The sequence below is a fragment of the Myotis lucifugus genome, unplaced genomic scaffold (assembly GCF_000147115.1).
Source record: "Myotis lucifugus unplaced genomic scaffold, Myoluc2.0 scaffold_115, whole genome shotgun sequence".
Lineage (NCBI taxonomy): Eukaryota > Metazoa > Chordata > Mammalia > Chiroptera > Vespertilionidae > Myotis > Myotis lucifugus.
The window spans coordinates 2,912,751-2,936,726 of NW_005871163.1; the positions used below are offsets into that span (position 1 = coordinate 2,912,751).

At 37.4% G+C, this 23,976-nt stretch overlaps 1 protein-coding gene across 2 annotated transcripts in view; it reads left to right on the forward strand.

The window, feature by feature from the left end:
• HERC1 (HECT and RLD domain containing E3 ubiquitin protein ligase family member 1) overlaps positions 1-23,976 on the forward strand; it is a 177,983-nt gene that overhangs the window by 132,708 nt on the left and 21,299 nt on the right. Inside the window, exons 46-66 of one of the 2 annotated variants that reach the window (XM_023757829.1) lie at positions 312-364; positions 1,120-1,320; positions 2,768-2,942; positions 4,974-5,244; positions 5,379-5,592; positions 6,651-6,910; positions 7,864-7,991; positions 9,154-9,281; positions 10,085-10,285; positions 11,720-11,850; positions 12,911-13,110; positions 13,484-13,589; positions 15,249-15,395; positions 15,722-15,823; positions 16,846-17,019; positions 18,189-18,482; positions 19,430-19,495; positions 19,628-19,753; positions 20,979-21,117; positions 22,121-22,302; positions 23,014-23,169. In XM_023757829.1, the coding sequence (XP_023613597.1) occupies positions 312-364; positions 1,120-1,320; positions 2,768-2,942; positions 4,974-5,244; positions 5,379-5,592; positions 6,651-6,910; positions 7,864-7,991; positions 9,154-9,281; positions 10,085-10,285; positions 11,720-11,850; positions 12,911-13,110; positions 13,484-13,589; positions 15,249-15,395; positions 15,722-15,823; positions 16,846-17,019; positions 18,189-18,482; positions 19,430-19,495; positions 19,628-19,753; positions 20,979-21,117; positions 22,121-22,302; positions 23,014-23,169 (3,454 nt within the window). The remainder of the gene's footprint in view (positions 1-311; positions 365-1,119; positions 1,321-2,767; positions 2,943-4,973; positions 5,245-5,378; positions 5,593-6,650; positions 6,911-7,863; positions 7,992-9,153; positions 9,282-10,084; positions 10,286-11,719; positions 11,851-12,910; positions 13,111-13,483; positions 13,590-15,248; positions 15,396-15,721; positions 15,824-16,845; positions 17,020-18,188; positions 18,483-19,429; positions 19,496-19,627; positions 19,754-20,978; positions 21,118-22,120; positions 22,303-23,013; positions 23,170-23,976) is intronic. The other variant, XM_023757830.1, reaches the window with a different exon arrangement.

Below are 23,976 nucleotides of genomic sequence, written 5' to 3' on the forward strand. Positions count from 1 at the left end.
AATATCGATCAGCTGCCTCTGCACACTCCTACTGGAGATGTGCCCGTACATGCCCTTGACCGGAATCGAACCTGGGACCTTTCAGTCTGCAGGCCGACGCTCTATCCACTGAGCCAAACCGGTTAGGAGATATATATATATATATATATATATTCAATGGTTTTTATTACATTAGCCCCTAACATGAAATACACTTCTTTATTTTGTGTTGCTTTATTAATGACCTTTTAAAATGTTCTAATGACTTAATTTGCATTTTTGGGTACTAACTGTTTTATGTAAAAACACACTGTTCTTCGTATTTGGTGCAGGTACAAGGGACAAGCTCCAGATCTAATTGGCAAGCAGGACAGTGTATATGAAGGTAGTTGTTTTGAGAGCTTCTTTATTTTACATGTATTTTTATGTATACCTTCTGCTTAACATCTGGTTACTAAAATTTACCTTCATGTGTTTGTATTTATGTACATGTTAACTTAAATTGTCCCTAAAAAGCTCAAGATAGTTTGATAGCATCAGCCCTAGTTTTAAAAAGTTAAAGGAAAAGAACCTGGTGAAATACTAGTTTTACCACAAAATGTGAATTTCTGTGTGGCATTTTGTTTTCAAAGTAGAAGAAGTGTATATACATGTTCAATATCCTTGTTGAGGAAAGTAAAAAAAAAAAATTGAAGCAAGCATCAGTTTATCTAGAGCATTCATTTACTTGAAACAATTCATTTCCTAATGATTATGGACAGGGTTAAAACTCTTTGTTGATCCTATAACAATATTTTTTATTAGTTGAAACCTTCATTACCAGCTGTAACATTTGCTATTGCCTTGGCTGGGGAGAAGTCAATGGGGAAAAAAGGAGACTTATGTAATACTTTTAACAATAAAGAATTAAGAAAAAATAAATAAATGGATTTGACTGCTTTGACTGCCTTTCCCATCTAGTCTCCCTATACCTTAGGAGAGCAGTTTGTCAGCTCACCAGAAGATGGTGCCATAGTTCATTTTGTGGGCACTGGACTTTTAGTTCATCTGCATCTTAGACATATCTTACAATAACAATTGCCAGCAGAGTCATATCATGTTTGTATTCACATACTATACATATGTTTATTTAAATTCCAGAAGACTGGGACATGTTGGATGTTGATGAAGATGAAAAGCTAACAGGTGAAGAAGAATTTGAATTACTTGCTGGACCACTTGGTTTAAACGATCGACGTATTGTACCAGAACCAGTTCAATTCCCTGACAGTGATCCATTGGGAGCATCAGTAGCAATGGTTACAGCCACCAACAGTATGGAAGAGACTCTGATGCAAATAGGTAAATTGACATGCTAATTGGCATGGATTTCATAGAGTCTATATTTATTTATTTTTTAGATAAATAATAAGACAGTAAAGGTAAATAATAAGAAGAATAAGGATTCAACATTTTCTCACCCCATCAAGTATTTTGAGCCAGTTGTTTTAACATATTTTGAAGGTATAATACAATATTAAGGTTTGATGTTTATGGTTTTTATGAAATAGTGAAGTGTTAAAAAATTGATAAAATATAAGATTTTTTTAAAAACTCTGTGATAAGAGAATCCTGGAACTGATTAGAAACTGTTTTGCCAACTTTTTTTATTTAGGTGTGAGGGTGTGGTAACTTTGCTATAGGGAATACAAAATAAAGAATTGGAACAGTATTGATGACCCTTTATGTGTAAAAAGCATGCTTTTAAAACCATGTCTTTTCTGTATTTGTTAATATCAGTAGATGTGATACATGAGCAAAATAAATAAAACCAAAATATTTTAAGAAGCATGTTTCTTTTACAATAGACTAGAGGCCTGGTGCACAAATTTGTGCACAGGTGGGGTCCCTAGGCCTTGCCAGCGATCAGGTCTGATCGGGGCTGTCTCGTCCAGTCCCATCAGGGCCTGCTGGCCAGGGGGAGAGCCGCGAGTCGTTGGCCAGCCGGCCACGGGGGGAGGGACCAGGGGAGGTTAGCTGGCTGCGGGAGGTTGGCTGTGGGAGCACACTGACCACCAGGGGGCAGCTCCTGCATTTAGCATCTGCCCCTTGGTGGTCAGAGCGCATCATAGCTTCTGGTCGACTGGTCATTCATATATATGTATACCAGAGGCCTGGTGCATGAAATTCGTGCATGGAGGGGTGTCCCTCAGCCCAGCCTGCACCCTCTCCAATCTGAGATCCAGGACTGCTGGCTCCCAACCACTCGCCTTCCTGCCCGCCTGATTTCCCCTAACCGCTTCTGCTTGCCAGCCTGATCACCCCCTAACCACTCCCCTGCCAGCCTGATCGATGTCTAACTGCTCCCCTGCTGGCCCGATTGCCCCTAACTGCTCTCCCCTGCCAGCCTGGTCATCCCCAACTGCCCTCCCCTGCAGGCCTGGTTGCCCCCACTGCCCTCCCCTGCTGGCCTGGTCGCCCTTAACTGCCCTCCCTTGCCAGCCCGATTGCCCCTAATTGCCCTCCCCTGCTGGCCATCTTGTGGTGGCCATCTTTGACCACATGGGGGCGGCCATCTTGTGTGTTGAAGTGATGGTCAATTTGCATATTACCTCTTTATTATATAGAATAGATTATTGACTTAGAAATATCTATTTTTCCCAAGGACTTTTTTGATTAACAAAGTTCCAGATGAGCAAAACACCTTGGTTTTCTGTATTTCCTTGCAGCCTGGAACCTAAAAAATTTGCAGTAGTCCAGATACTTTTTCCTTACCTTGTTGAGAACTAAACAAAATCTTGTTTTTCAGGTTGCCATGGCTCTGTAGAAAAGAGTTCCTCTGGGAGAATAACATTAGGTGAGCAGGCAGCTGCCTTAGCAAACCCTCACGACCGAGTGGTGGCTTTAAGGAGAGTGACTGCTGCTGCTCAGGTACTTCTGTCCAGAACCATGGTCATGAGAGCGCTGTCTCTTCTCTCAGTCAGGTAGGTGTTAGTTTGTGTCAGGTTATGCTAAGTTAGCTTCAAGAATATGTTAGACTGGAGTCTGGTATTGTTGGGAGAATGAGATAGAATTTTTAGAAACTTAATATCTACTATTAAATGACACAAGTTGGACATAGTCATCATTGCTATTTATTCATTCAGTCATTCATTTAATACTTGGCACTTCTTAGGTAGAAAATAATGCCATTATAGTAACTGAGTCAACTGCAAACATTTTATTATCTGAAATGGGAAACTCAGACTGTTGATCCATTTGGTACAAGGTAGAAATAAAAGATCAAATGAGTTTTTCTGCAGAATTAATCAACTGTGTAGCTAAGTCAACCTGCAGATTCCATCATGAAGACTTGCCATGTTCATACTATGGAGTATAATGTTCAAAAAGGGAACAGAGCCAAGAGTACCTGAAAGTCATCCATTTAAGAAATGGTTAAGCTAGGGTATTTAACTGTCATTGAAGATAGAAGGACCCTGAAAAAAACTCAAAATAAAATTTAGGTAAGACTACGTGGTATTGGCTTAAGAATAGACAATTTGGACAGTGCTAGAGAAGAGTTCAGAATCTGACCCACATATATAAACACTTGATTTATGGATTGATTTATGACAGTGTTTATACTGCAGAGCAATGAGGAAAGGATGGTCTTTTCAATAACCTGGGCTAAGTCAGATGGTTTACTCACACTATAAAACAAATATTTCCAAGTGACTCTTCCATCTAAATGTAAAATGTAAATCAATAATATTTCTATAAGGTAACATAGGAAGAACTTATTCTTGATTTTGGGACAGACAGAGATTTCTTAAGCAAGTCACAAAAGACATTCACCATAAAGAAAAAGATTGATATATTGGACTTCATTAAAAAAGAACTTCTGTTCGGCAAAAGTCATTAAGTCAGAAAGTTTTAAAAAAAGTCACTAAATGGGAGAAGATATTAGCAATGCATATAACCAACAGAATATATAAAGAATTCCTATAAATCAATAAGAAGAAGACTTACCCCCCAAAATGGGCAAAATACCAAGTAATAAAAAGAGGATCTCCAAATGGCCAATGAACATGAAAGATGAATTGTTCAACCTCATTAGTTTTCAGAGAAATGAAAACCAATGAGATACTGTTACCTACCCACCAGACTGACTAAAATTTAAAACACTGAGGGAACAAGATGAGCATGAGGATGTGGAACACTTAATGCTCTCATACACTGCTGGTGAGGAAATAAATTGGTACAACTACTTTGGAAAACTGTCTGATGGTACAGTACCAACTGAAGGTGAATATTAACATATTCCATGACCCAGACATTCACTTCTGGGTATACATCCAACAGAAATGCTGACATATGTACACCAAAGACATAAGCAAGAGCAAACACAGCAGCACTATCATAATAGCACTGTGCTGGAAATCACCTGATTACCATCTGTATGGATAAATTACTTGCGGTACATTTTATTTATACGTCAATGAAAATGAATAACCACTGCTGTGATGCAACAACATGGATGAGTCTGTTACAAGTAGTGTTGAACAAAAGAAGCCAGACACAAAAGAATACTTTATTATTTTAGTTATACAAAGTTCAAAAACAGGGCCGACTGATTTATGGCTTTAGAAGTGAGGATAGTGGTTACTTTAGAGGGCCCAGTGACTGAGAAGGGCCCAAGTATGCTTCTGAGGACCTGGCACTGTTCTCTTCTTGATCTGGAAGTTGCATGGGTTTGTTCAGTTTGTGAAAATTCATGATTTGTGAACATTCCTGTATGTTATACTTTAGCAATTCAGTTATTCTTCAAATATACATCAGTGTATTTTTTTAAGTTTCAGTAACAGTTTCTAGCGTACATAATATTTTTGGACATCTCTTAGGAAATGTATGATTAGTGATAGTGCAGCATGCCTTTAATTTTGTTTTTTGTACTATGGATGATATGCAGGGCTCCAAACAGTCCCTTAAGAAAACTTTTATCTTTATCCATCTGAAGTGTTTTTCTTTCCTGACAGTGGTTCCAGTTGTAGCCTGGCTGCTGGTCTTGAATCTCTGGGGCTTACAGATATCCGAACGCTGGTTCGATTAATGTGCTTGGCTGCAGCAGGGAGAGCTGGCCTCTCCACCAGCCCTTCTGCCATGGGAAGCACCACAGAACGCTCACGAGGGGGGCACAGCAAAGCCAACAAACCCATCTCTTGCCTGGCCTATCTGAGCACAGCAGTGGGATGTCTGGCATCAAACACACCTAGTGCTGCAAAACTCCTAGTGCAGTTGTGTACACAGGTAAGCTAGTTTCCAATGCTTTTCTAGTTGCATTGCTTATTTCTAACCGATTCTTAAAAGAGCCTTTTGAGATAAAATCTTGTTCCAAAATTATATGTAAAAATTAAACCTATTTGTTCCAATTGCCTCTTCAGAACTTGATTTCTGCTGCAACAGGTGTAAATCTAACTACAGTTGATGATCCAATTCAGCGAAAGTTTCTACCCAGCTTTCTCCGAGGAATTGCTGAAGAAAATAAGCTTGTGACCTCCCCAAACTTTGTTGTAACTCAGGCCCTTGTGGCATTACTAGCAGACAAGGGGGCCAAACTGAGACCTAACTATGATAAGTCAGAAGTTGAAAAGAAAGGTAACTTTCATACCATTTAATTTATGCAATCTTCTAATTGATTTGTATGATCTAATCAGTTTGATTAATGTTTTTTAAAAATGTGTTTTTCATTGCTCTATATGGTGAATTACATAACATGTATACTTAAGTTTAGATCATAAAAGTACATGAATACTTTTTCAATGTGCATGAAAATAAATACTAGAAAACATACCAAATTAGTCTTGTTTGATTAGCTTATTTTTATTAGATTATGGTTTGAGTCAACATAGATCAGTGATTTTCAACCTTTTTCATCTTATGGCATACATCAACTAATTACTAAAATTCTGTGGCACACCAAAAAATATGTTTTTTGCTGATCTGACAAAAATAATAGATATAATTTTGATTCATTCACATGGGACAGCTATTGTGTGGGCTGTTGTCATTCTTTTTATTTGACTATCTAAGGGAAAAGAGGTCAGTGCCCCTGACTAAATAGTCAGGTATTGCATGTTATAAAAATTCTTGCAGCACACCAGTGTGACGTGACACACTGGTTGAAAAATCACTGCCATAGATAATAACCCTGATAGGTTTTCTTAATAAAATTTAGATAATGGCAGTACTGTTTTTCTCTGTCTTAGGACCATAACGCTTTGAAAGGAGTACTTAATCACTGCTGTCTACCTTTCTTTTTATCAAGACCATGTGGTCAAGAGAGATGGGCATTTGGATCTCAGTCCAGTCCCTTGACTCTGTTAAGATCACTTTTGAGCAGCAGAGGCCAAATTCTTATTTTTTAGGGCATGCTGCCTTTGCCCTGGCCTTAAAATTATTTTTGCTGCATTCTTAGTCTGTGTGTCTTTAGAGTAAAGACTATTTATTGATTGATGAATATAAATGTACATTTGCAGTGAATCAGATTTCTTACAGAGTTTGATGAGATAAATGTTTATTATTTCTTGTATGCATAAGTTAGTGAAATGATTGCTTGCAAAAGTGCTAGTTATTAAAAGATATGGGTTAACCCATTTTTGTTTGTTCACCACCACCAGCTCTCACCGGGGTATCATTTCATTGTTTTGTTTAAGCAGGTTTAACTGCTCAATTGTATGTCCATCCTTCCTATGATCCTTCTGCTGTAGGCCCTCTGGAGCTGGCTAATGCCCTGGCAGCTTGCTGCCTGTCCTCCAGGCTGTCCTCACAGCATAGGCAATGGGCTGCTCAACAGCTTGTGCGCACTCTTGCTGCACACGACCGTGACAACCAAACTACTCCACAAACACTTGCTGATATGGGAGGAGATCTCAGAAAATGTTCCTTTATCAAGTTGGAGGCTCATCAGAACAGAGTATGTATTTTGAGTCCCAAGTGTGCTGATTGCTTTATGTAAGATAAAATAGTTTCTGCCCTTCTCAAAGAGCTCAAAGTTTACATCTCTCCCCCCTCCCCCACCCCCGTACCACACACACAAAATTATCAGTATTTAGCTGGTAGTTACCAACTCTCTCTGTATGTTGGTTTGATATAATATTATACAAACAGGAAAATCAGATGGTGGATAAGAAGAAAACCAAAGAAATAGCCTCATAAAAGATGAAGGCTTATACATGCAAGAGGAAAAGACATTGGCCTCACTGTTTTAATATAACCCACTGGGCCTTTGAGCAGTGACAAGGGCAGTTTAGGAAATGAAGACTGGCTTCTGTTCACTAATTTTAAAATCACTTCTTGCCTGGCTGGTGTGGTTCAGTTATTGAGAATCGATCTGTGTACCAGGAAGTTCTGGTTCAATTCCCGGTCAGGGCACATGCCTGAGTATAGGCTCAATCCCCAGTACAGGGCGTGCAGGAGGGCACGGATCAATGATTCTCTCTCATCATTGATGTTTTTATCTCTCTCTCCTCCCTTCCTCTCTGAAATCAATAAAAATATATATTTTAAGAAATCACTTCTTAGTATGTGTTATTTTATAAAACATACAAATATGTTGCAGTATTTATACTTTATTGAATTAAATAAACATGTTTTTAAATTAAATAAACATATTTAGTAAAGATTTCAACAGGTTTCAGATAACAAATGATTTGGTGCATAGTACTTTAAAGCTATACTTTAAATAGGTGTGTATTCATAAGCTAATTAGAAAAGAACGAGACCATGCCTATTGCATTATAACATGGATACTTTCTTTTACAATTTCATGATAGATTTATTTCTTAATTTGATAGAACTTTTTCAAATGACAGAATCATTTGAATTAAAACTTGCTCAAATATTGCTGGACATTTTCACCTTTTCTAGGTAATGACGTGTGTTTGGTGTAATAAAAAAGGACTCTTGGCTACAAGTGGCAATGATGGCACCATCCGGGTGTGGAATGTTACCAAGAAGCAGTATTCACTGCAACAGACCTGTGTGTTCAACAGATTGTGAGTGCTAACGTGACCTTTCTTGTGCAACATCTAAAGTAAGAGAATTCTAAGCATGCTGTATTTTGGTTGTGTTAATGTAATCAAACTGTCACTAAAATTTTTTGCAGTTTTTTTAGAATAGTCTTATTATATCCCCAATGTGTGTTTTTAAATATTCAGAACTAGAGGCCCGGTGCACGAATTCATGCACCAGTGGGGTACCCTCGGCCTGGCCTGCGGGATTGGGTCAAAACCGGCTCTCTGACATCCCCTGAGGGGTCCCAGATTGCGAGAGGGCGCAGGCCAGGCCAAGGGACCCCCACTGGTGCACAATCAGGGCGTGGGAGGTTGGCCATCCGGGGAGGGACCACGGGAGGGCTCCAGGGCATGTCCGGCCCATCTCAGTCCCGATCGGCCGGACCCCAGCAGCAAGCTCACCTACTGGTTGGAGCGTCTTCCTCCTGGTGGTCAGTGCACGTCATAGCGACTGGTTGACCGGTCGACTGTCTGCCCCTTGGTGATCAGTGCACGTCATAGTGAGCGGTTGAGCGGCCTTAGCATATCATTAGCATGTTACGTTTTGATTGGTTGAATGGACGACCAGATGACCGGACACTTAGCATGTTAGTATGCTTTTATTATATAGGATAGTATTTGGCAAGTAAAATTATTAACTACCAATATCTGGAATTACTCAGAATTAAATCAAAATCTATTATCTTGCAAATAAATGTTCATTTCTGTAAAACAGTAGGCTAATATTCCATCATTCTTTAAGGATTATTTAGGAGTAATGATATTTCTTTTGTAGTAGAATGTAGCTAGCTAGCTATAGTAGGTGTTTCTGTGAATTTACCTAGAGATCAGGCAAACAAGACTCAGTGTGTTTTGAATAGAAACCATTTACAACCCATACAAAATCAGAATGTCTTTATTGACAAATGATGTTCTATATTAAATGGTGTATGATCTAAGCATCACTCTTTTATAATTCTTTTTTTGACATTATGACAAACACTAGAATATGTGATTGTCAAATACTGCTGGCCAAGTTTTTGAAATGTTAAGACTCTGCTATTATGTACTGAGGTCTACATAAAGCCCTTACTTTAAGATTCGAGGTTTAGTTTACTTTTGGATGATGGGGATTAAAATTTCATACTTGTCTATTATTTTCTAGGGAAGGGGATGCTGAGGAAAGCCTGGGATCACCCAGTGATCCAAGTTTCTTGCCTGTTTCCTGGAGTATCAGTGGCAAATATCTAGCTGGCGCTTTGGAAAAGATGGTGAATATCTGGCAAGTTAATGGTAAGTCATGTAAATACTAAAGGCACTGTTGAGTCCAAGCAATGGCTTCCCTTCACCGTGAAACTCACAGTCTGTTAATCAACTGTGAAAATCTATGTATAATGTGGTTTAAATTAAAGAGGAAGTGTTCATTTCCTGATTTTCCTTTCTTGGAGTTTCAACTAATCCAGTAGCTGTAAACTAAAAATTCTTTTCATGTACCACTAAATATTCAGAGTAGGATTTGAGGAGTAGTGGTCACTGACTTTTCAGCTATGTATTCTTTTAAAACACTTAAAAATATTTTTATTAATTATGTCTTTCACTGGTAAAAATTCTTGTCAATTTTTAATAATACCTCTCTTGAAAGTAAAAATAAATAATGTAATCCCAAACAACAACAAAATAATGTAATCTTGAGCTTATCAGTATTTTGTTCATTTTTGCACATTTGAGGAAAGGCTATTCTATTTCACATATGTGAAGGACTGGCTAGCCTTATTGTAGGTGAATTTCTTATGTTAATTTGTTTTTTAAAAATTATTAGGGAAGGACATAAGTGATTAACATTTGTACACTATTTTCCTTTACTCTTTTTTCTACAAAGTTACCATTCTTGTTCCATTTATAGTTCTAGAAAAGCCTATTAATGTCTTAATCTAGGTCTTATATAAATGAAGGATCTTGTCTAATATTCATTGGTAGGCTATTTTGAAAATGGGTACTGCTTTGAGCTATGTTAGAATTAAGTAGCATTTATTTTTGTTCTTGTTATTGTTTTTAAGAATTAAGTAATAAGCAGTTAACATTTTCTTTCTCTTTAGGAGGAAAAGGATTAGTAGACATTCAGCCTCATTGGGTTTCTTCCCTGGCTTGGCCAGAGGAGGGTCCAGCTACAGCCTGGTCAGGAGAGTCTCCAGAATTATTGTTGGTGGGGCGGATGGATGGATCTCTAGGATTGATTGAAGTTGTTGATGTGTCCACCATGCACCGTCAAGAATTGGAGCATTGCTATCGAAAGGATGGTAAATGACCAGATTTGTGTCTAGTTGGGAAAGTGATTTTCCCTAATCAAATAAACTGTGTGGTTTTTTTTGGAACTTGCTTTTAAAAATGCTGAGTGAATATTACTTTTGGCTTTGTTTTATGAATTGTCCAATTGGTGTTTTATTTTAATTAGTCACTAAGTTGAAAGACACTTCCCTTCCAACCCATACCACAGGTCTCTGCCAAAAAAGATCTAATAGTGTTATATTAGTCATTCATCTTTTGTGTTTCTGAATACTTATGACAGTCTCTAAGTCTTCTTTGAAAGTTAGGAGTGCCCAGGAAAAAAGAGATAATCATTGGTAGAGATGAAATTGTTAACAAATGAGTGAAATTGAGGAACTGGGGGAAGGAAGAGGAGAGGGTAGTTCCTAGTCTTTCAAGAGATAGTAGAAAGTCTACTTTCATTTATTTTCTCACTTTGTTCCCTTTGGGTACATAGGTATTACTAGATAGTTTTTGTTAGTTGTTTGCAGCAGTGGGCTCTTTCAAAGTTCACAGCCCTACTTTTCAGTGGTACTCTGTTTACAGAATAGAACAATTTGGGGATTTTTTAAAGTATTTTTTAAATACATTTATAGGGTTTAAAATTTTTTAAACTTAAAAAGGTATACAACAAAAAGTTTTTCTTTCATCTGCTTAGTTCCCATGTCCCCATTCTACTCACAAATAAATACTGTTTTTTACTTTTTTCTGAAGCTATCCAGTGTTATATATACTTAAAGAAGCAAATATGAGTATGCCTTGTTGGAATAGAATCTGCTTGATAGAATGTGGAAACATGCTGGGAAGGGTATATTAAGCAAAAGAAGGGACAAGGAATTTTCTTTCTATGACTTTGGCTATTTCACTTCTCAGTTCATGTCCAAAAGGAAAGAACCTGGTACAATCACTTAAAATCAGCATGGGAATTCAATACTTGTCTTTTTCAGTAACCACCTGAAAATAATGGAAGATTTAAAAAATGAGGTATTCCATACACTTGAAACTAATACAAAATAATACTGAATGTAAACTATAATCAAAATACTAAAATACATATACAGGATGGCCCCCAAAATGTATACACATTTTGAATACCATTATTAATTCCAATGGATTAAATCTGAAAAGAAAGAAACATCAATTGAGCTATCAGCTGTTAAAATGTATATACATTTTTGGGGACGCCCTGTATATATTTTAAATGAAGTAGTCCTTGTCACTTGTAAATAACACTTGTGAAGTGGGTTACATGGAATCCTTGCAATAAGCCTATATTTTATCTAAATTCATTACAGAGATGTCTGGAAACCTACTTACAATTTTGCAGGAAGATATATTTTTGCGGAGTCTTTTGTCTTTTTAAGTTAGATAATGACAAATGAATCACTCTCTTTTATTTTCTTTTTCTATTATTCTTATCATGTTAGTGTCCGTAACTTGCATTGCTTGGTTCAGTGAAGACAGACCATTTGCAGTGGGATATTTTGATGGAAAATTATTATTGGGGACAAAGGAGCCACTTGAGAAAGGAGGCATTGTTCTAATCGATGCACATAAGGTAAAGCATCTTTGCCAAATGGTTATTTTTTTGTGTTTCTTACTGTAGTGTTCTTTGATACTAATTTCTTTTTAAAAATTTTTACATCAGTCACTTATGATTTAATATTTATTGTTAGCCCAGCTGGCGTGGCTCAGTGGATTGCATGTCACCCCATGCACCAAGAGGTCACCCGTTCGATTCTTGGTCAGGGCACATGCCTGGGTTGCTAGCTCAATCCCCAGTAGGGCGTGCAGGGAACAGCCAGTTGATGTTTCTTTCTGATCAATGTTTCTATCTCTCTCTCCCTCTTCCTTTCTTCCTTGAAAAAAAATCAATAAAAACATTTTTTAAAAAACAGTAAGCAGGCTTTTAATGTAAAACAAAAAAATTCTATAGTTACACAAAATCTGTAAACCATGGTATATACATGAAAAAGTCTATGTAAGAAAACCATCAAGCCAAGAGAGAAGTAAAACCAAAGCAGTGAAATAGGAACATGCTTGGAATATCCCGTCAAAGTACCTCCCTCTAATAGGAGAATTCCATCTATGAGGAATGATTCCTTTACCTTAAACTAAGGTTGCCAGTTCAGATGTTTACAGGCCAGCTAGGCAAGTAACATAAATGCATGAAGCCAGGAGTTTGAAGTTGTGAAGGAGTGTTAAAAAAAAAAAAAGAGAGAGAGAGAGAGAGCACAATGATAACAACCATATAAACACAAAACATGATTCTCATAAGTATTTGCTATTTTGGTATGAGGGGTACATTTTTTTTAAAGTTTCTTCTTTTTCAAAGTTAATGTCAATAAAGATAACTTAAAAATACTAATGAGGGGTAACATTCCTTCTAAGTCAGAATTTATTTAACCAATATTTATTGAGCATTGACTACAGCAAATAATATGATGCAGACTTTATTAAAGGGTGAGTTGGGTCTAGTGATTGGAAACCATATAACAGTATCTGATATGCATATAATGTTGATTTCCAAATAAGTGCTAGAATGGGTCATAAATATTGAGTTTAATATATTTGTAAAGGAAGTATTAATATAATTTTTCTCCCCTTACTGTTTTAAGGATACTCTTGTTAGTATGAAGTGGGACCCAACAGGTCATATTCTTATGACGTGTGCCAAAGAAGAAAATGTGAAACTCTGGGGGCCTATTTCAGGATGCTGGTGCTGTCTGCATTCACTCTGCCATCCATCTATTGTAAATGGCATCGCTTGGTGCAGCCTCCCAGGGAAAGGATCCAAGTTGCATTTACTGATGGCTACGTATGTTGTAAATGTGTGTGTGTGTGTGTGTGTGTGTGTGTGTGTGTACATCTGTCTTAATTTTTATGTTAATATAAATTGTTACTTGCATTACATTTGCATTACATATGGCTTCTCTGTAGTCTCAAAGTTTATTGTCAGGTGTTAATCTTAAAATGTGTAACATCGTAAGATCACCATAGAGAAATAAAGAATTTGAAACTTGGTATGTGATCTACTTATCTGGGTGTGATGATGTTAGAATATCGAACCTAGTTGTATTATAGCATGCCCACTATAAATAATACTGTAGTAGTTCTATCAGTTGATATTTGAAAATATTTTTACTTCTGCATATTGACATGTTTTGGTTTTATGTGGTCATTTTTTTAAGTGGCTGTCAGAGTGGCTTAGTGTGTGTTTGGCGTATTCCACAAGATACCACACAAACCAGTGTGGCTACTTCAGAAGGATGGTGGGACCAGGAATCAAATTGCCAGGTAAACATTCTGGTGTTTTTTAAGACCTTATCTGAAACCATAGATAGTATAAATTATCAAAGGACAAGAACCATTAAGGAAATGTAAATAATTGTCATGCTTATGTGCTCTCTGAATTGGATTACTTTTTTGTAAGTCATAGACATCATATTACTTGTTAAGATGATATATTCAATAAATATTGAGTGATGGTCATTTATGATAATGGATATAATCGATACCACAGATAGATGAATCCTAAATTAAGTCTTTGGTACAGTGAAATAGGAACACCACGGGAGCACACCTTATCTAAAGTATCTCCTACTGCCCTAACTGGTTTGGCTCAGGGGATAGAGTGTCGGCCTGTGGACTGAAAGGTCCCAGGTTCAATTCCAGTCAAGGGCATGTACCTTGGTTGCAGGCACATCCCCAGTAGGAGGTGTGCAGGAGGCAGCTGATCAATGTTTCTTTCTCATCGATGTTTCTACCTCTCTATCCCTGTCCCTTCCTCTCTGTAAAAAATCAATAAAATATATTTTAAAAAAATAAAGTATCTCCTACTGATATCAGAATTCCATCTATGAAGAGCAATTCCTTTTATCTTAAACAGAGGTTATGAATTCAAATATATGCTTACAAGGCCATTCTAGGCAAATAAAAAATTCCTGAAGCTGGGAATTGGAAGGTGTGGAGAGGGTTAAAAAACACACACAAAAAAACAGAAGTGCACATGCTTCATTTAATGGGCACAGTTGCTACAAAGCTGTTTGTTACCCTGAAGAAATAAGAGCCTATTGTTACCAAATTGTCTAATTTTTTTAATAGAAGCCCAAAATCCAGTGTTTTAAATAAAATCTCCCAATATTACACATTTTGATGCCTGACTTAAAATTCTTTAAAACACTGGGTGGCCAATCAAATTGCATCCCTGAGCTAACAGTTTGCAACCTTTGTTGCTCTTTATTTTGTTCATGACACAAACACCCCTGGAAGAAATAGGTTTTATGTCATCTTTGGATAAATGAGTACATCTGATATTATACTCTATCATAGCTAGAAGGAAGAGGAACCTTAAGGGCAGGGAGAAATGGGTAGGGAAGGATGGATAGGTAGCTTATTAATGAGAGGAAGATATCTCAAAGGTGGAGGTGAAAGCACTAAAGATAAATCTAGTTTGTTCTTTGTGGTAGATAGTATTTAGACACGCCTTACCTATCACACTTCTAAAACCTGCAGAACAAACACCAAATTAGACACCATATGAGAGAACCATCTGCAACAAAAAGAGCCAGCATGTACAATTCATAAATGTTAGATGCTAAAAATGAAAATTACATAAAGCTCATGTTAAAAATTAAAACATTCATTAAGAAGTAAAAGTTAGAATTTTCCTACCTCTGAGGGATAATTAGAATTTAGAAATGTAGAAACGTCTGCCAGTTTGAAAAGTTAGGAAACAGCTTAGAAGTGTATCAAAAAGGATGAAACTCACCTCAGCAAAGGAGAACCAGGTTAGTGTTTTATTATTTCCTCACTAAGGCTAATCCTTCTGAGAGTTATCCTTCCCTCCTCCCTAATGTTACACTGAAATATAAAATTTCAAAGAATGAATTGTAAATCTTGAATCTATAAATTATTTTGCTTTCAATATATGTTAAAAATAAAAATGAATTGCAGGATGGATATAGGAAACCATCTGGAGCCAAATGTGTTTATCAGCTACGGGGACACATCACCCCTGTCCGGACAGTTGCCTTCAGTTCAGATGGGTTGGCCCTGGTGTCTGGTGGACTAGGTGGCCTCATGAACATTTGGTCTTTAAGGGTAAGAGTACAGATGTTATTTTTATCTTAAATGTTTTTACATTAACTCCCATATGATGAAAATTAACCCAATCAATTCTAGGAATATTTTGTATAATAAATATCTTGAATACTGGTGAAACTTCTTCCGGAATCCTCCACTCTTTTAATTTTTCTTATTGAAAGTGATCTAGGCTCTAGAAAATTGGGTAGAAGGTATATAATGGGACATTACCAAATTTAGCGGAAGTGCAGATTTTAGAATGTTTTTGTGAATGTGAAGTATAAATTTAAAATGTAAATAACTAAGATTAAGTAATGTGTATTGATAAATACATTTAATTTTAGGATGGCTCTGTCTTGCAAACTGTTGTGATAGGCTCTGGAGCTATTCAGGCCACAGTATGGATTCCGGATGTTGGGGTTGCTGCTTGTTCAAACAGATCAAAGGTAACTTGCAGTTATATCAAATCATAGGGTATCAGCCTATAAGGTATCTTAGAAATCATAGTCAAACATCACACTTTACAGAGGAGAAAACTGATATTCAAAGGGATTTTTTCTTGCAGTTATTTAGTGGCGGAAAGAAAACTAGAACCCAGGTCTCCCAGTATATAACCTAGCACTCATTCTACTATACCCTAGACATCACTGAAATGTTTAATTATTGAACGGCTTTATTTCCATTGGAAATTATTTGTGGATTTTAACTTTCTGCCATTTTTTTAGAAAGCAGCAGACTTTCTTAAAAGAACATTCTCTAAAAGAAGAACCATCCCAAAGATTTTTAACTCAAGTATACACAATATATTTTGTCTTCCAAATTTAATATTCTATGAAGAAAAATACTAGCCCTCTGCTGTGAAGTAATTCTATGATATGACATTATTACCTACAGTATTGCCTTTTATACCCTTAATGAATAGAACCAATGTGCTGCTTTGGTTTATACTTTATGTGGTTAAATGATATTAAAGTAGAGCTGTAAACCTGCATGAATAGTCCTACTAAAGTCAAATATAGAATCAGACCCTAGGTAGTAGTGGCTTGTGTATAATAAACTCTAGAGCCACAGTTAGAACGTGTTGCTTCTTTTGCAGATATGTCCCTCAGCAGGCAGAGTACTACTTCCTCTAGTACCCTGTGGTCATGTCAGACTTTTAAATTACACTAGATGCCTTGTCTTACAAGTCCTATGTATAGCAAATAATTGCTGTTATCTCTTTAAGAAGAATCAGCTAATCCAAGGTAGTTCACAAATTTTATGGTTATTTATTATTCACCTTCACCTGTTTTTACTTAGACAAAATTTAGGATATTTCAAAGTTCATAGGCATTAAAAGTACAGCATAAAATGTCCAAAAAGCAAATGTATTTAATGCAGTTATTGAAATGAACTTTCTCAGATGTGAATGGTAATGGAATTTTCTCTTATTAAAACAAGTCATGTGGCATGATTTATTTCCCATCAGGATGTTTTGGTCGTGAATTGTACGACAGAATGGGCTGCTGCCAATCATGTGTTAGCAACCTGCAGGACAGCCCTGAAACAGCAGGGTGTCCTGGGACTAAATATGGCTCCCTGCATGAGAGCATTTCTGGAGCGGCTGCCCATGATGCTGCAGGAACAGTATGCCTATGAAAAGGTGAGCAATTACACTCATTCTGACATTTACAGATGCCTGGTGCTTTGGAATTTGAATTATAGCTTTGAATTTATCCCTTAAGAGCATGAGATCTGAGGAAAATACATGGGGCTATTTGGGCAGAATCAAATTAAGCTAAGTCGTGCCTAAAACAGTTATTAATAATCCTAAGTCTACTCCTACTTTATTTAGGTGAGAGTAAAGTTTTAAAGTGATCCTTAAATTTGTGTTGTGCTTATATCATTCTTCAGATTATTTTTTCACTCCAAAACTTTTTAAAATACCTGTGCCTCAGAGTATCATCTTCCCTTTTTTAACCCATATACCTATTTTTATGTGGTTTTGCCATCCCAAAGTTGGGAGGTGTCAGAGTGAACATCCTTTCCACTTAACAGGTGGACCTCGTGGAAAGTTGTGTGGAAGAGCTAAGATTGAACTATTAAATAGGGTCATTAAATACTAGAATGAGGAATTATAGAATTTGAGCCTGTGTGACCTGTCTTTCAGGCCTTACTAGTCACTGTGCTGCCTCCTAGGTAAAGCTTGTTGGGTTTGGTGGTTTTGTGTTTGGGGGTTGTTTTTATTGTTTGTTTTTTGTCAAGCTACATTAACATTATTTCACTGATGTATTTGCCCAGGTTTTCTATTCTGAATCCCTTAACTCTTACAGAGTTGTTCTGCTAGGACCAGGGAGAGCCATGAACGAAGAATTTTCTTGGCTACCAGGCTTCCCTTGGGTAAAGGAGCAGTTGTGACAGGGAGCAGGTCACTATGGTTCAGTTGTTACCAGTCTTCTTTTTTTAAAACTTAAGAAAAATTAATGAAAATATACTAAATTCAATGAGATATCCTGAATTGGATTCTGGAGCAGAAAAGGGGCATTAGTGGGGAAAAAAAACAAATAAAATTGTGTTATTATTGTACCAATGTTTTTTTCTTAGTTTTGATAACTGCACTATAGTTATGTAAGATGTTAACATTAGAGGAAGTTGAGTGAAGGGTTTTCTGTACTATCTCTGCAACTCTTTATATCTAAAATTATTTCAAAGTAAAAAGTTAAAAAAAACAATAAACTTAAAGAATAAATTACTGGCTTTCGGCGTTCACTAGGTTAATTTAGAATATTTCGGAAAGGCTCTTCAACAGAATGTCCTTGCATTTTCTCTTAGCCTCATGTGGTTTGTGGCGATCAGCTTGTTCACAGTCCCTACATGCAGTGTCTGGCCTCCCTTGCTGTGGGACTTCATCTGGATCAGCTGTTGTGTAACCCTCCAGTGCCACCACACCACCAGAACTGTCTCCCTGACCCTGCATCCTGGAATCCGAATGAGTGGGCCTGGTTAGAGTGTTTCTCAACCACCATAAAAGCTGCTGAAGCCTTGACCAACGGAGCACAGTTCCCGGAATCTTTTACTGTTCCAGATCTAGAGCCTGTTCCAGAGGATGAACTTGTATTACTAATGGTAAGTATAAGGTGAACTGCTGTTATTTGCAGCTGCAATTGTATCATGGGTGTTTAGCAAATAGCAGACCCTCAGTAAGTATTTGCTAACTTGAGTAGCTAGAAGCATACCCTTAGATAAATTTAAAATATTTTGCCTTTAGGTAGTATCTTTCGATCTGATGACAGGCCTCTATGGTGATAGGAGAACTGTGGAGCTCTTGTAAACATGCTGGCTCTCAAAGATACAGTCCCATATCTCCCCCTTCCCCCCTTTTTCTAAGTCCATAAGTGCATTGCTAGTATATATTTTATTTGTACAGGGTGGAGCAAAAATAGGTTTGCAGTTGTTTGTATGGAAAATAATATAGTAATTAATAAATAATAATACAAGAATAAACTGTGTTTTGCATATTCATAACTATAAACCTACTTTTGCCCCATTATGTATATATTTTAGCATCTTTTCCTGGTCATCTTATGAGATTTATTCCACATATGGATTCAAATTATTTGGCACTTTAATCATGTTTTTAATTACCATTAAATAAGAATTGTGGAAGAGCATTCTGATGTTACCTAAGAGTATCTTGCTATAGAAACTGTCATTTTATAGATGAGGAAACTGAAACAAGTCCAGCAAAATGAAGTGACCTGCCCAAAGCTATACACAAAGTTCACAGGGTCAGTGACTCTTGCACATGACTTTGTATCTGCAGGTGCTCAGAAGTTAGCTTTGAATTTCCAAGGCAATTGTGATAGTGATATAATTGATAGTGAAAGTGTTTATAATAAAGGGAAATATTAACAATGCAAAAAATCAAGTTTGGTGTAATTATAAAATTGCTCTTAATTTCTCATAATATTACTAAGTTCTTTTTTGGAAAGAAGACTTAGTTATTACAACACTTAGTTGTTAGTTAAAAACAGATAAGCAAGATTGATCCTGATGTTTGCTCTGCCTTGCAGGATAACAGTAAATGGATTAATGGCATGGATGAACAAATTATGTCTTGGGCAACTTCCAGACCTGAGGTCAGTAAAGATGAAGACAATTATATGGTTTTTCTCAGTAAATCTTCTCATTCTAAATGCTTGTGTGTTTGAGTCCTGATGTCTGCCATAGAGACTGGCACATACTTGGTACAGATGATTGTGTTTTTCTAGGACTGGCACCTGGGAGGTAAATGTGATGTCTACTTGTGGGGTGCTGGCAGGCATGGACAGCTGGCAGAAGCTGGAAGAAATGTAATGGTACCTGCAGCAGCTCCCTCATTCTCACAGGCCCAGCAGGTAACTAACAGGGTGAAGAAACGAAGAAGAAACTTGGGAAGTGACAATTCTGATTCCCTAACTGTCAGCTGTCAGTAACTTACAGTGGAATAAAGTTTGTCCACTTCATAGTTTTCTGTAAGGAATCACTAAAGAAAGTCATGATGTTAGAGCTTCCAAATAAAAGCTTTCTAAGATTTTTATCAGACTTAAGTTTTGTTAATAAATTTCTAAATTTTTCTTGCTTTCATGTGTAGTGAATTAACATCTTGATTTATTAAACCTGATCACTATATATTTATAGAAATTAAGATAATCCTAATTATTGATTCTCTCTTTGCAGCTATAGAATTATTGGGGTCTTTAGCCAGATTTAGTTGACACTCCTTCCCTCTTCTAATAATTGTGTACTATATTTCCAAACCTACCTTTCTTCCTTTCTTCCTTCCTTCCTTCCTTCCTTCCTTCCTTCCTTCCTTCCTTCCTCCCTCCCTCCCTCCCTCCCTTCCTTCCTGCCTTCCTTCCCTGAGGATATTTTTCCCATTGCTTTTCAGAGAGAGTGGTAGGGAGGGAAGGGGGGGGAGGGAGGGAAGGAGAGAGAGAGAGAGAGACAGAGACAGACAGACAGACAGACAGACATCGATATGAGAGAGACACATCGATTGGTTGCCTTCCCCATACTCTCCAACCGGGGCAAAGAGTAAACCTGCAACACAGGTATGCCCTTGACTGGGAATCGAACCCATGACCCTTCAGTGCCTGGGCTAATGCTCTAACCACTGAGCTCACTGACAGGGCTCCAAACTCTTCTTGAGGCAGCTGCTTTCTCTTTTGTTCTTCTCTACCTCATGAAGGCACTATTCTTTCTCCTATATATCCTTTCTAGTTCTTGCCTCTTGCTGACCTGTAGCCCTGTCTTTACTATTTCCCCATCATCTTTTCCTCCTTCTTTTATTGATTGTGTTGTTAAGGTTATTATTTGAACTTCGCACAATTGGCTGAAACTATTTTAAACTATCTTAAATATATTAAATAGTCAAATGAGCCTCATACATCTCTTAATTAAGTAAGCAGTTTTATAATAATCAAGAGCTTATAGGAACCCAAAGTCACATTAACCCCTGTAGTGAAAAGATAACAAAATTGATGAAGGTATCTTAGGTATACATGGAATCAATTTTGAATGTTTGCATGTTAAGGCTACATAATAAAGGATAATATATTTAGTTATGTGTTTTTATACTAGGTCATATGTGGTCAGAATTGTACCTTTGTCATCCAGGCCAATGGCACAGTGTTGGCTTGTGGGGAAGGAAGTTACGGCAGATTAGGACAAGGAAATTCAGATGACCTTCATGTGCTGACAGTTATTTCAGCCTTACAAGGTAAAATTATCCTCAATCGAAAGCTGGTCAGAAATGATGGCCTAACTATAGGAATGTTTGTTTATATTGGCACTCATCTCAAACCTTTGCTAGATAGTTATATATTGAAGTTCTTGTTTAGACATGTACAGCCTTAATTTTCATATTTTAAACAGCATTATTTTGTAAGTTACTTATAGCAGTGTTCAAATTCAGTGGTATAAATAACTGTTTCAAGACCCACTGAGGAATATAAAATTCTTTAAAAGTGCAAAATTAGGCAACTATTAATAGCAGTAGCAATCATGCATGTGCTTCATTAAAATTAAAAATCTGTTTATATGGATATGTACTAAAGACTTTAAAGGGCATCTCTGTCAAAGTTATCTGTGACTTGGAAAAGGAATATCTCTAGAGAAACCACTGTAGGGGACTCTGGCTTGTTCCTTAACTTTGACTTTGAAGCCTACAAAAAAAGTAGGATTTTTAAAGTAAAAGCATACAAGTAACAAGGAGTTCAGAACCAATTCCTGATTAGCTCTGAGTTCTCTTCCCTGAGATCCTAGTGTGAAGAGGACAGTAGTGAGGATGGGAGGGCTGGCTGGGCTACTATCTGGTTCTACTACCCTACCTCTGGAACCTTACACAAGTTAATAGACCTCTTTGTAACTCGGTTTCCCCAATTGTCAAAGTGATAACGATAATAGCTGCCTCATAGGTTCTAAGTGAAAATAGAAAATGAGATACTTCATGTAAAGCATTTATAGAAGTAGCTAGAACATACTCCTTAATGACTATAACTGCTGCTATAACCATCCTCTTCCTTGTCACATTATTGTTTAGTGTGATTGCTCCCAATTTGTTAGGCTGTTTCTGCAAATTTGATTTAAAATTAAGAAATTATTTTTATTTCTGTAGTACTATTTTGTTATATTTCAATTTTGAGAATATTCTGTGGCAGCTGCAAGTAAAGAGGGGAGTTTTAACATACAGTAACTCTTACTGGGTTTCTGCTCTGTTCCAGGCTTTGTGGTGACTCAGCTGGTGACTTCCTGTGGTTCTGATGGGCACTCCATGGCCCTGACTGAGAGTGGTGAGGTCTTTAGCTGGGGAGATGGTGATTATGGCAAACTTGGCCATGGGAACAGTGACAGGCAGCGGCGACCCAGGCAGATTGAGGCCTTACAAGGAGAAGAAGTGGTGCAGGTCAGTCAGGACATGGATAAGTTTGGCTTTGAATGTACACATACTAGTTGTCCAATCAAATTCAGGTAATGGGAAATAATAGTAAAAATATATTACACAATCATTTTAAGAGATCCATTGCTTTTGGAAAATAAAAAATGAGATAATTCATTCACTTCTTGTGCTTGTCAAAAGTTTGAATGGGCTTTGATGTTAGAATGGACTCTTTTTCCTGAGCCAGCTGCTTGGCCCAGGCTAGGGTGCTGCAGGTCCTTAGAGGAAACATTGTGGGGTTTAGCTCTTGCCCCACAGATACATGAATAAATGGAAAACTTTGCTTTCAACCTATCCTCATTGTTACAAAGGCTGAGTTAATATACATTTCTGGAAAATCAATTAGTGATCTAGAATAATATTGTAAAATTGTGTACCACGTTTGAGTTAACAGATAATTTCCCCATTCATTTCATGTAGTCTAACTCATCTGTACACAGGTAAAGAGTAGCAACAGTTCTTCCAAGGTATGCAGTTTATTTTGGTCTTCCTGAAGAGGATGAGGTAGATCAGACTTAGGGGAGCAGGAGGGCCATTTGGGCAGGTAGAACATACCAGTCTTTAAGATCCTAATTTATCAGTGAAATTTATTACTATACTAATAACCAAAAATGACTGATTTCTTTTTCTCTTAGTATCCCCTCTTAATAAATTGTTTTTCTCCTTATTTATCTATAGATGTCTTGTGGCTTCAAGCACTCAGCAGTGGTAACTTCAGATGGCAAACTATTTACCTTTGGGAATGGCGACTATGGCCGTCTGGGTCTTGGAAACACCTCTAATAAAAAGCTTCCAGAGAGAGTGACTGCACTGGAGGGGTATCAGATTGGACAGGCACGGAATAAGTCAATGATATGTTCTGTCAGATCATAGTTGCTTATATGCTCTGCATGCTCTTAGACACTGTCCTTTCAGGAAGAAAGAAGTCACCAGTTATATTTAACTTCATGCACATTTTGATTGGCTTGATAATTTTTCATGGTTTTTTTCCCATGTGAAAATTCACATTTTAGGTTAATTTCAGTTAGTTTGTCATATAAGTTTGTCATATTTGATTCCACATTAATTCAGGATGTGCATATTTTAAAACTCCCTCCATAAAGTATTAATACAACTTGATATAAAATTTTTAAACAGTACAAACAGTTGTGGCTCCCGTCCAATAGGCTGGAAGTGGATGGGTGAACTGCAGCATCGCTGATAGTTACTGCTTGCTCTTTTTTTTTTTGCTACTGCTTGCTCTTAAGCAATAATTGTTCTTGTCCTATAACTGTTAGTATTTTTATTGGAAGACTAGAGGCCTAGTGCACGAATTCGTGCACCAGTTGGGGGTCCCTCAGCCTAGCCTGCTGGATCAGGCTGAAACCGGCTCTCTGACATCCCCTGAGGGGTTCCGGATTGTGAGAGGGTGAAGGCCAGGCCGAGGGACCCCATCAGTGCACAATCAGGGCCAGGGAGGGATGTGGGGGGTTGACCAGCCGGGGAGGGACTACAGGAGGGCTCCAGGGCATGTCTGGCCCGTCTAGCTCAGTCCCAATCGGCCGGACCCCAGCAGCAAGCTCACCTACCAGTCGAAGCATCTGCCCCCTGGTGGTCAGTGCACGTTATAGTGAGCAGTTGAGGGGCCTTAGCATATCATTA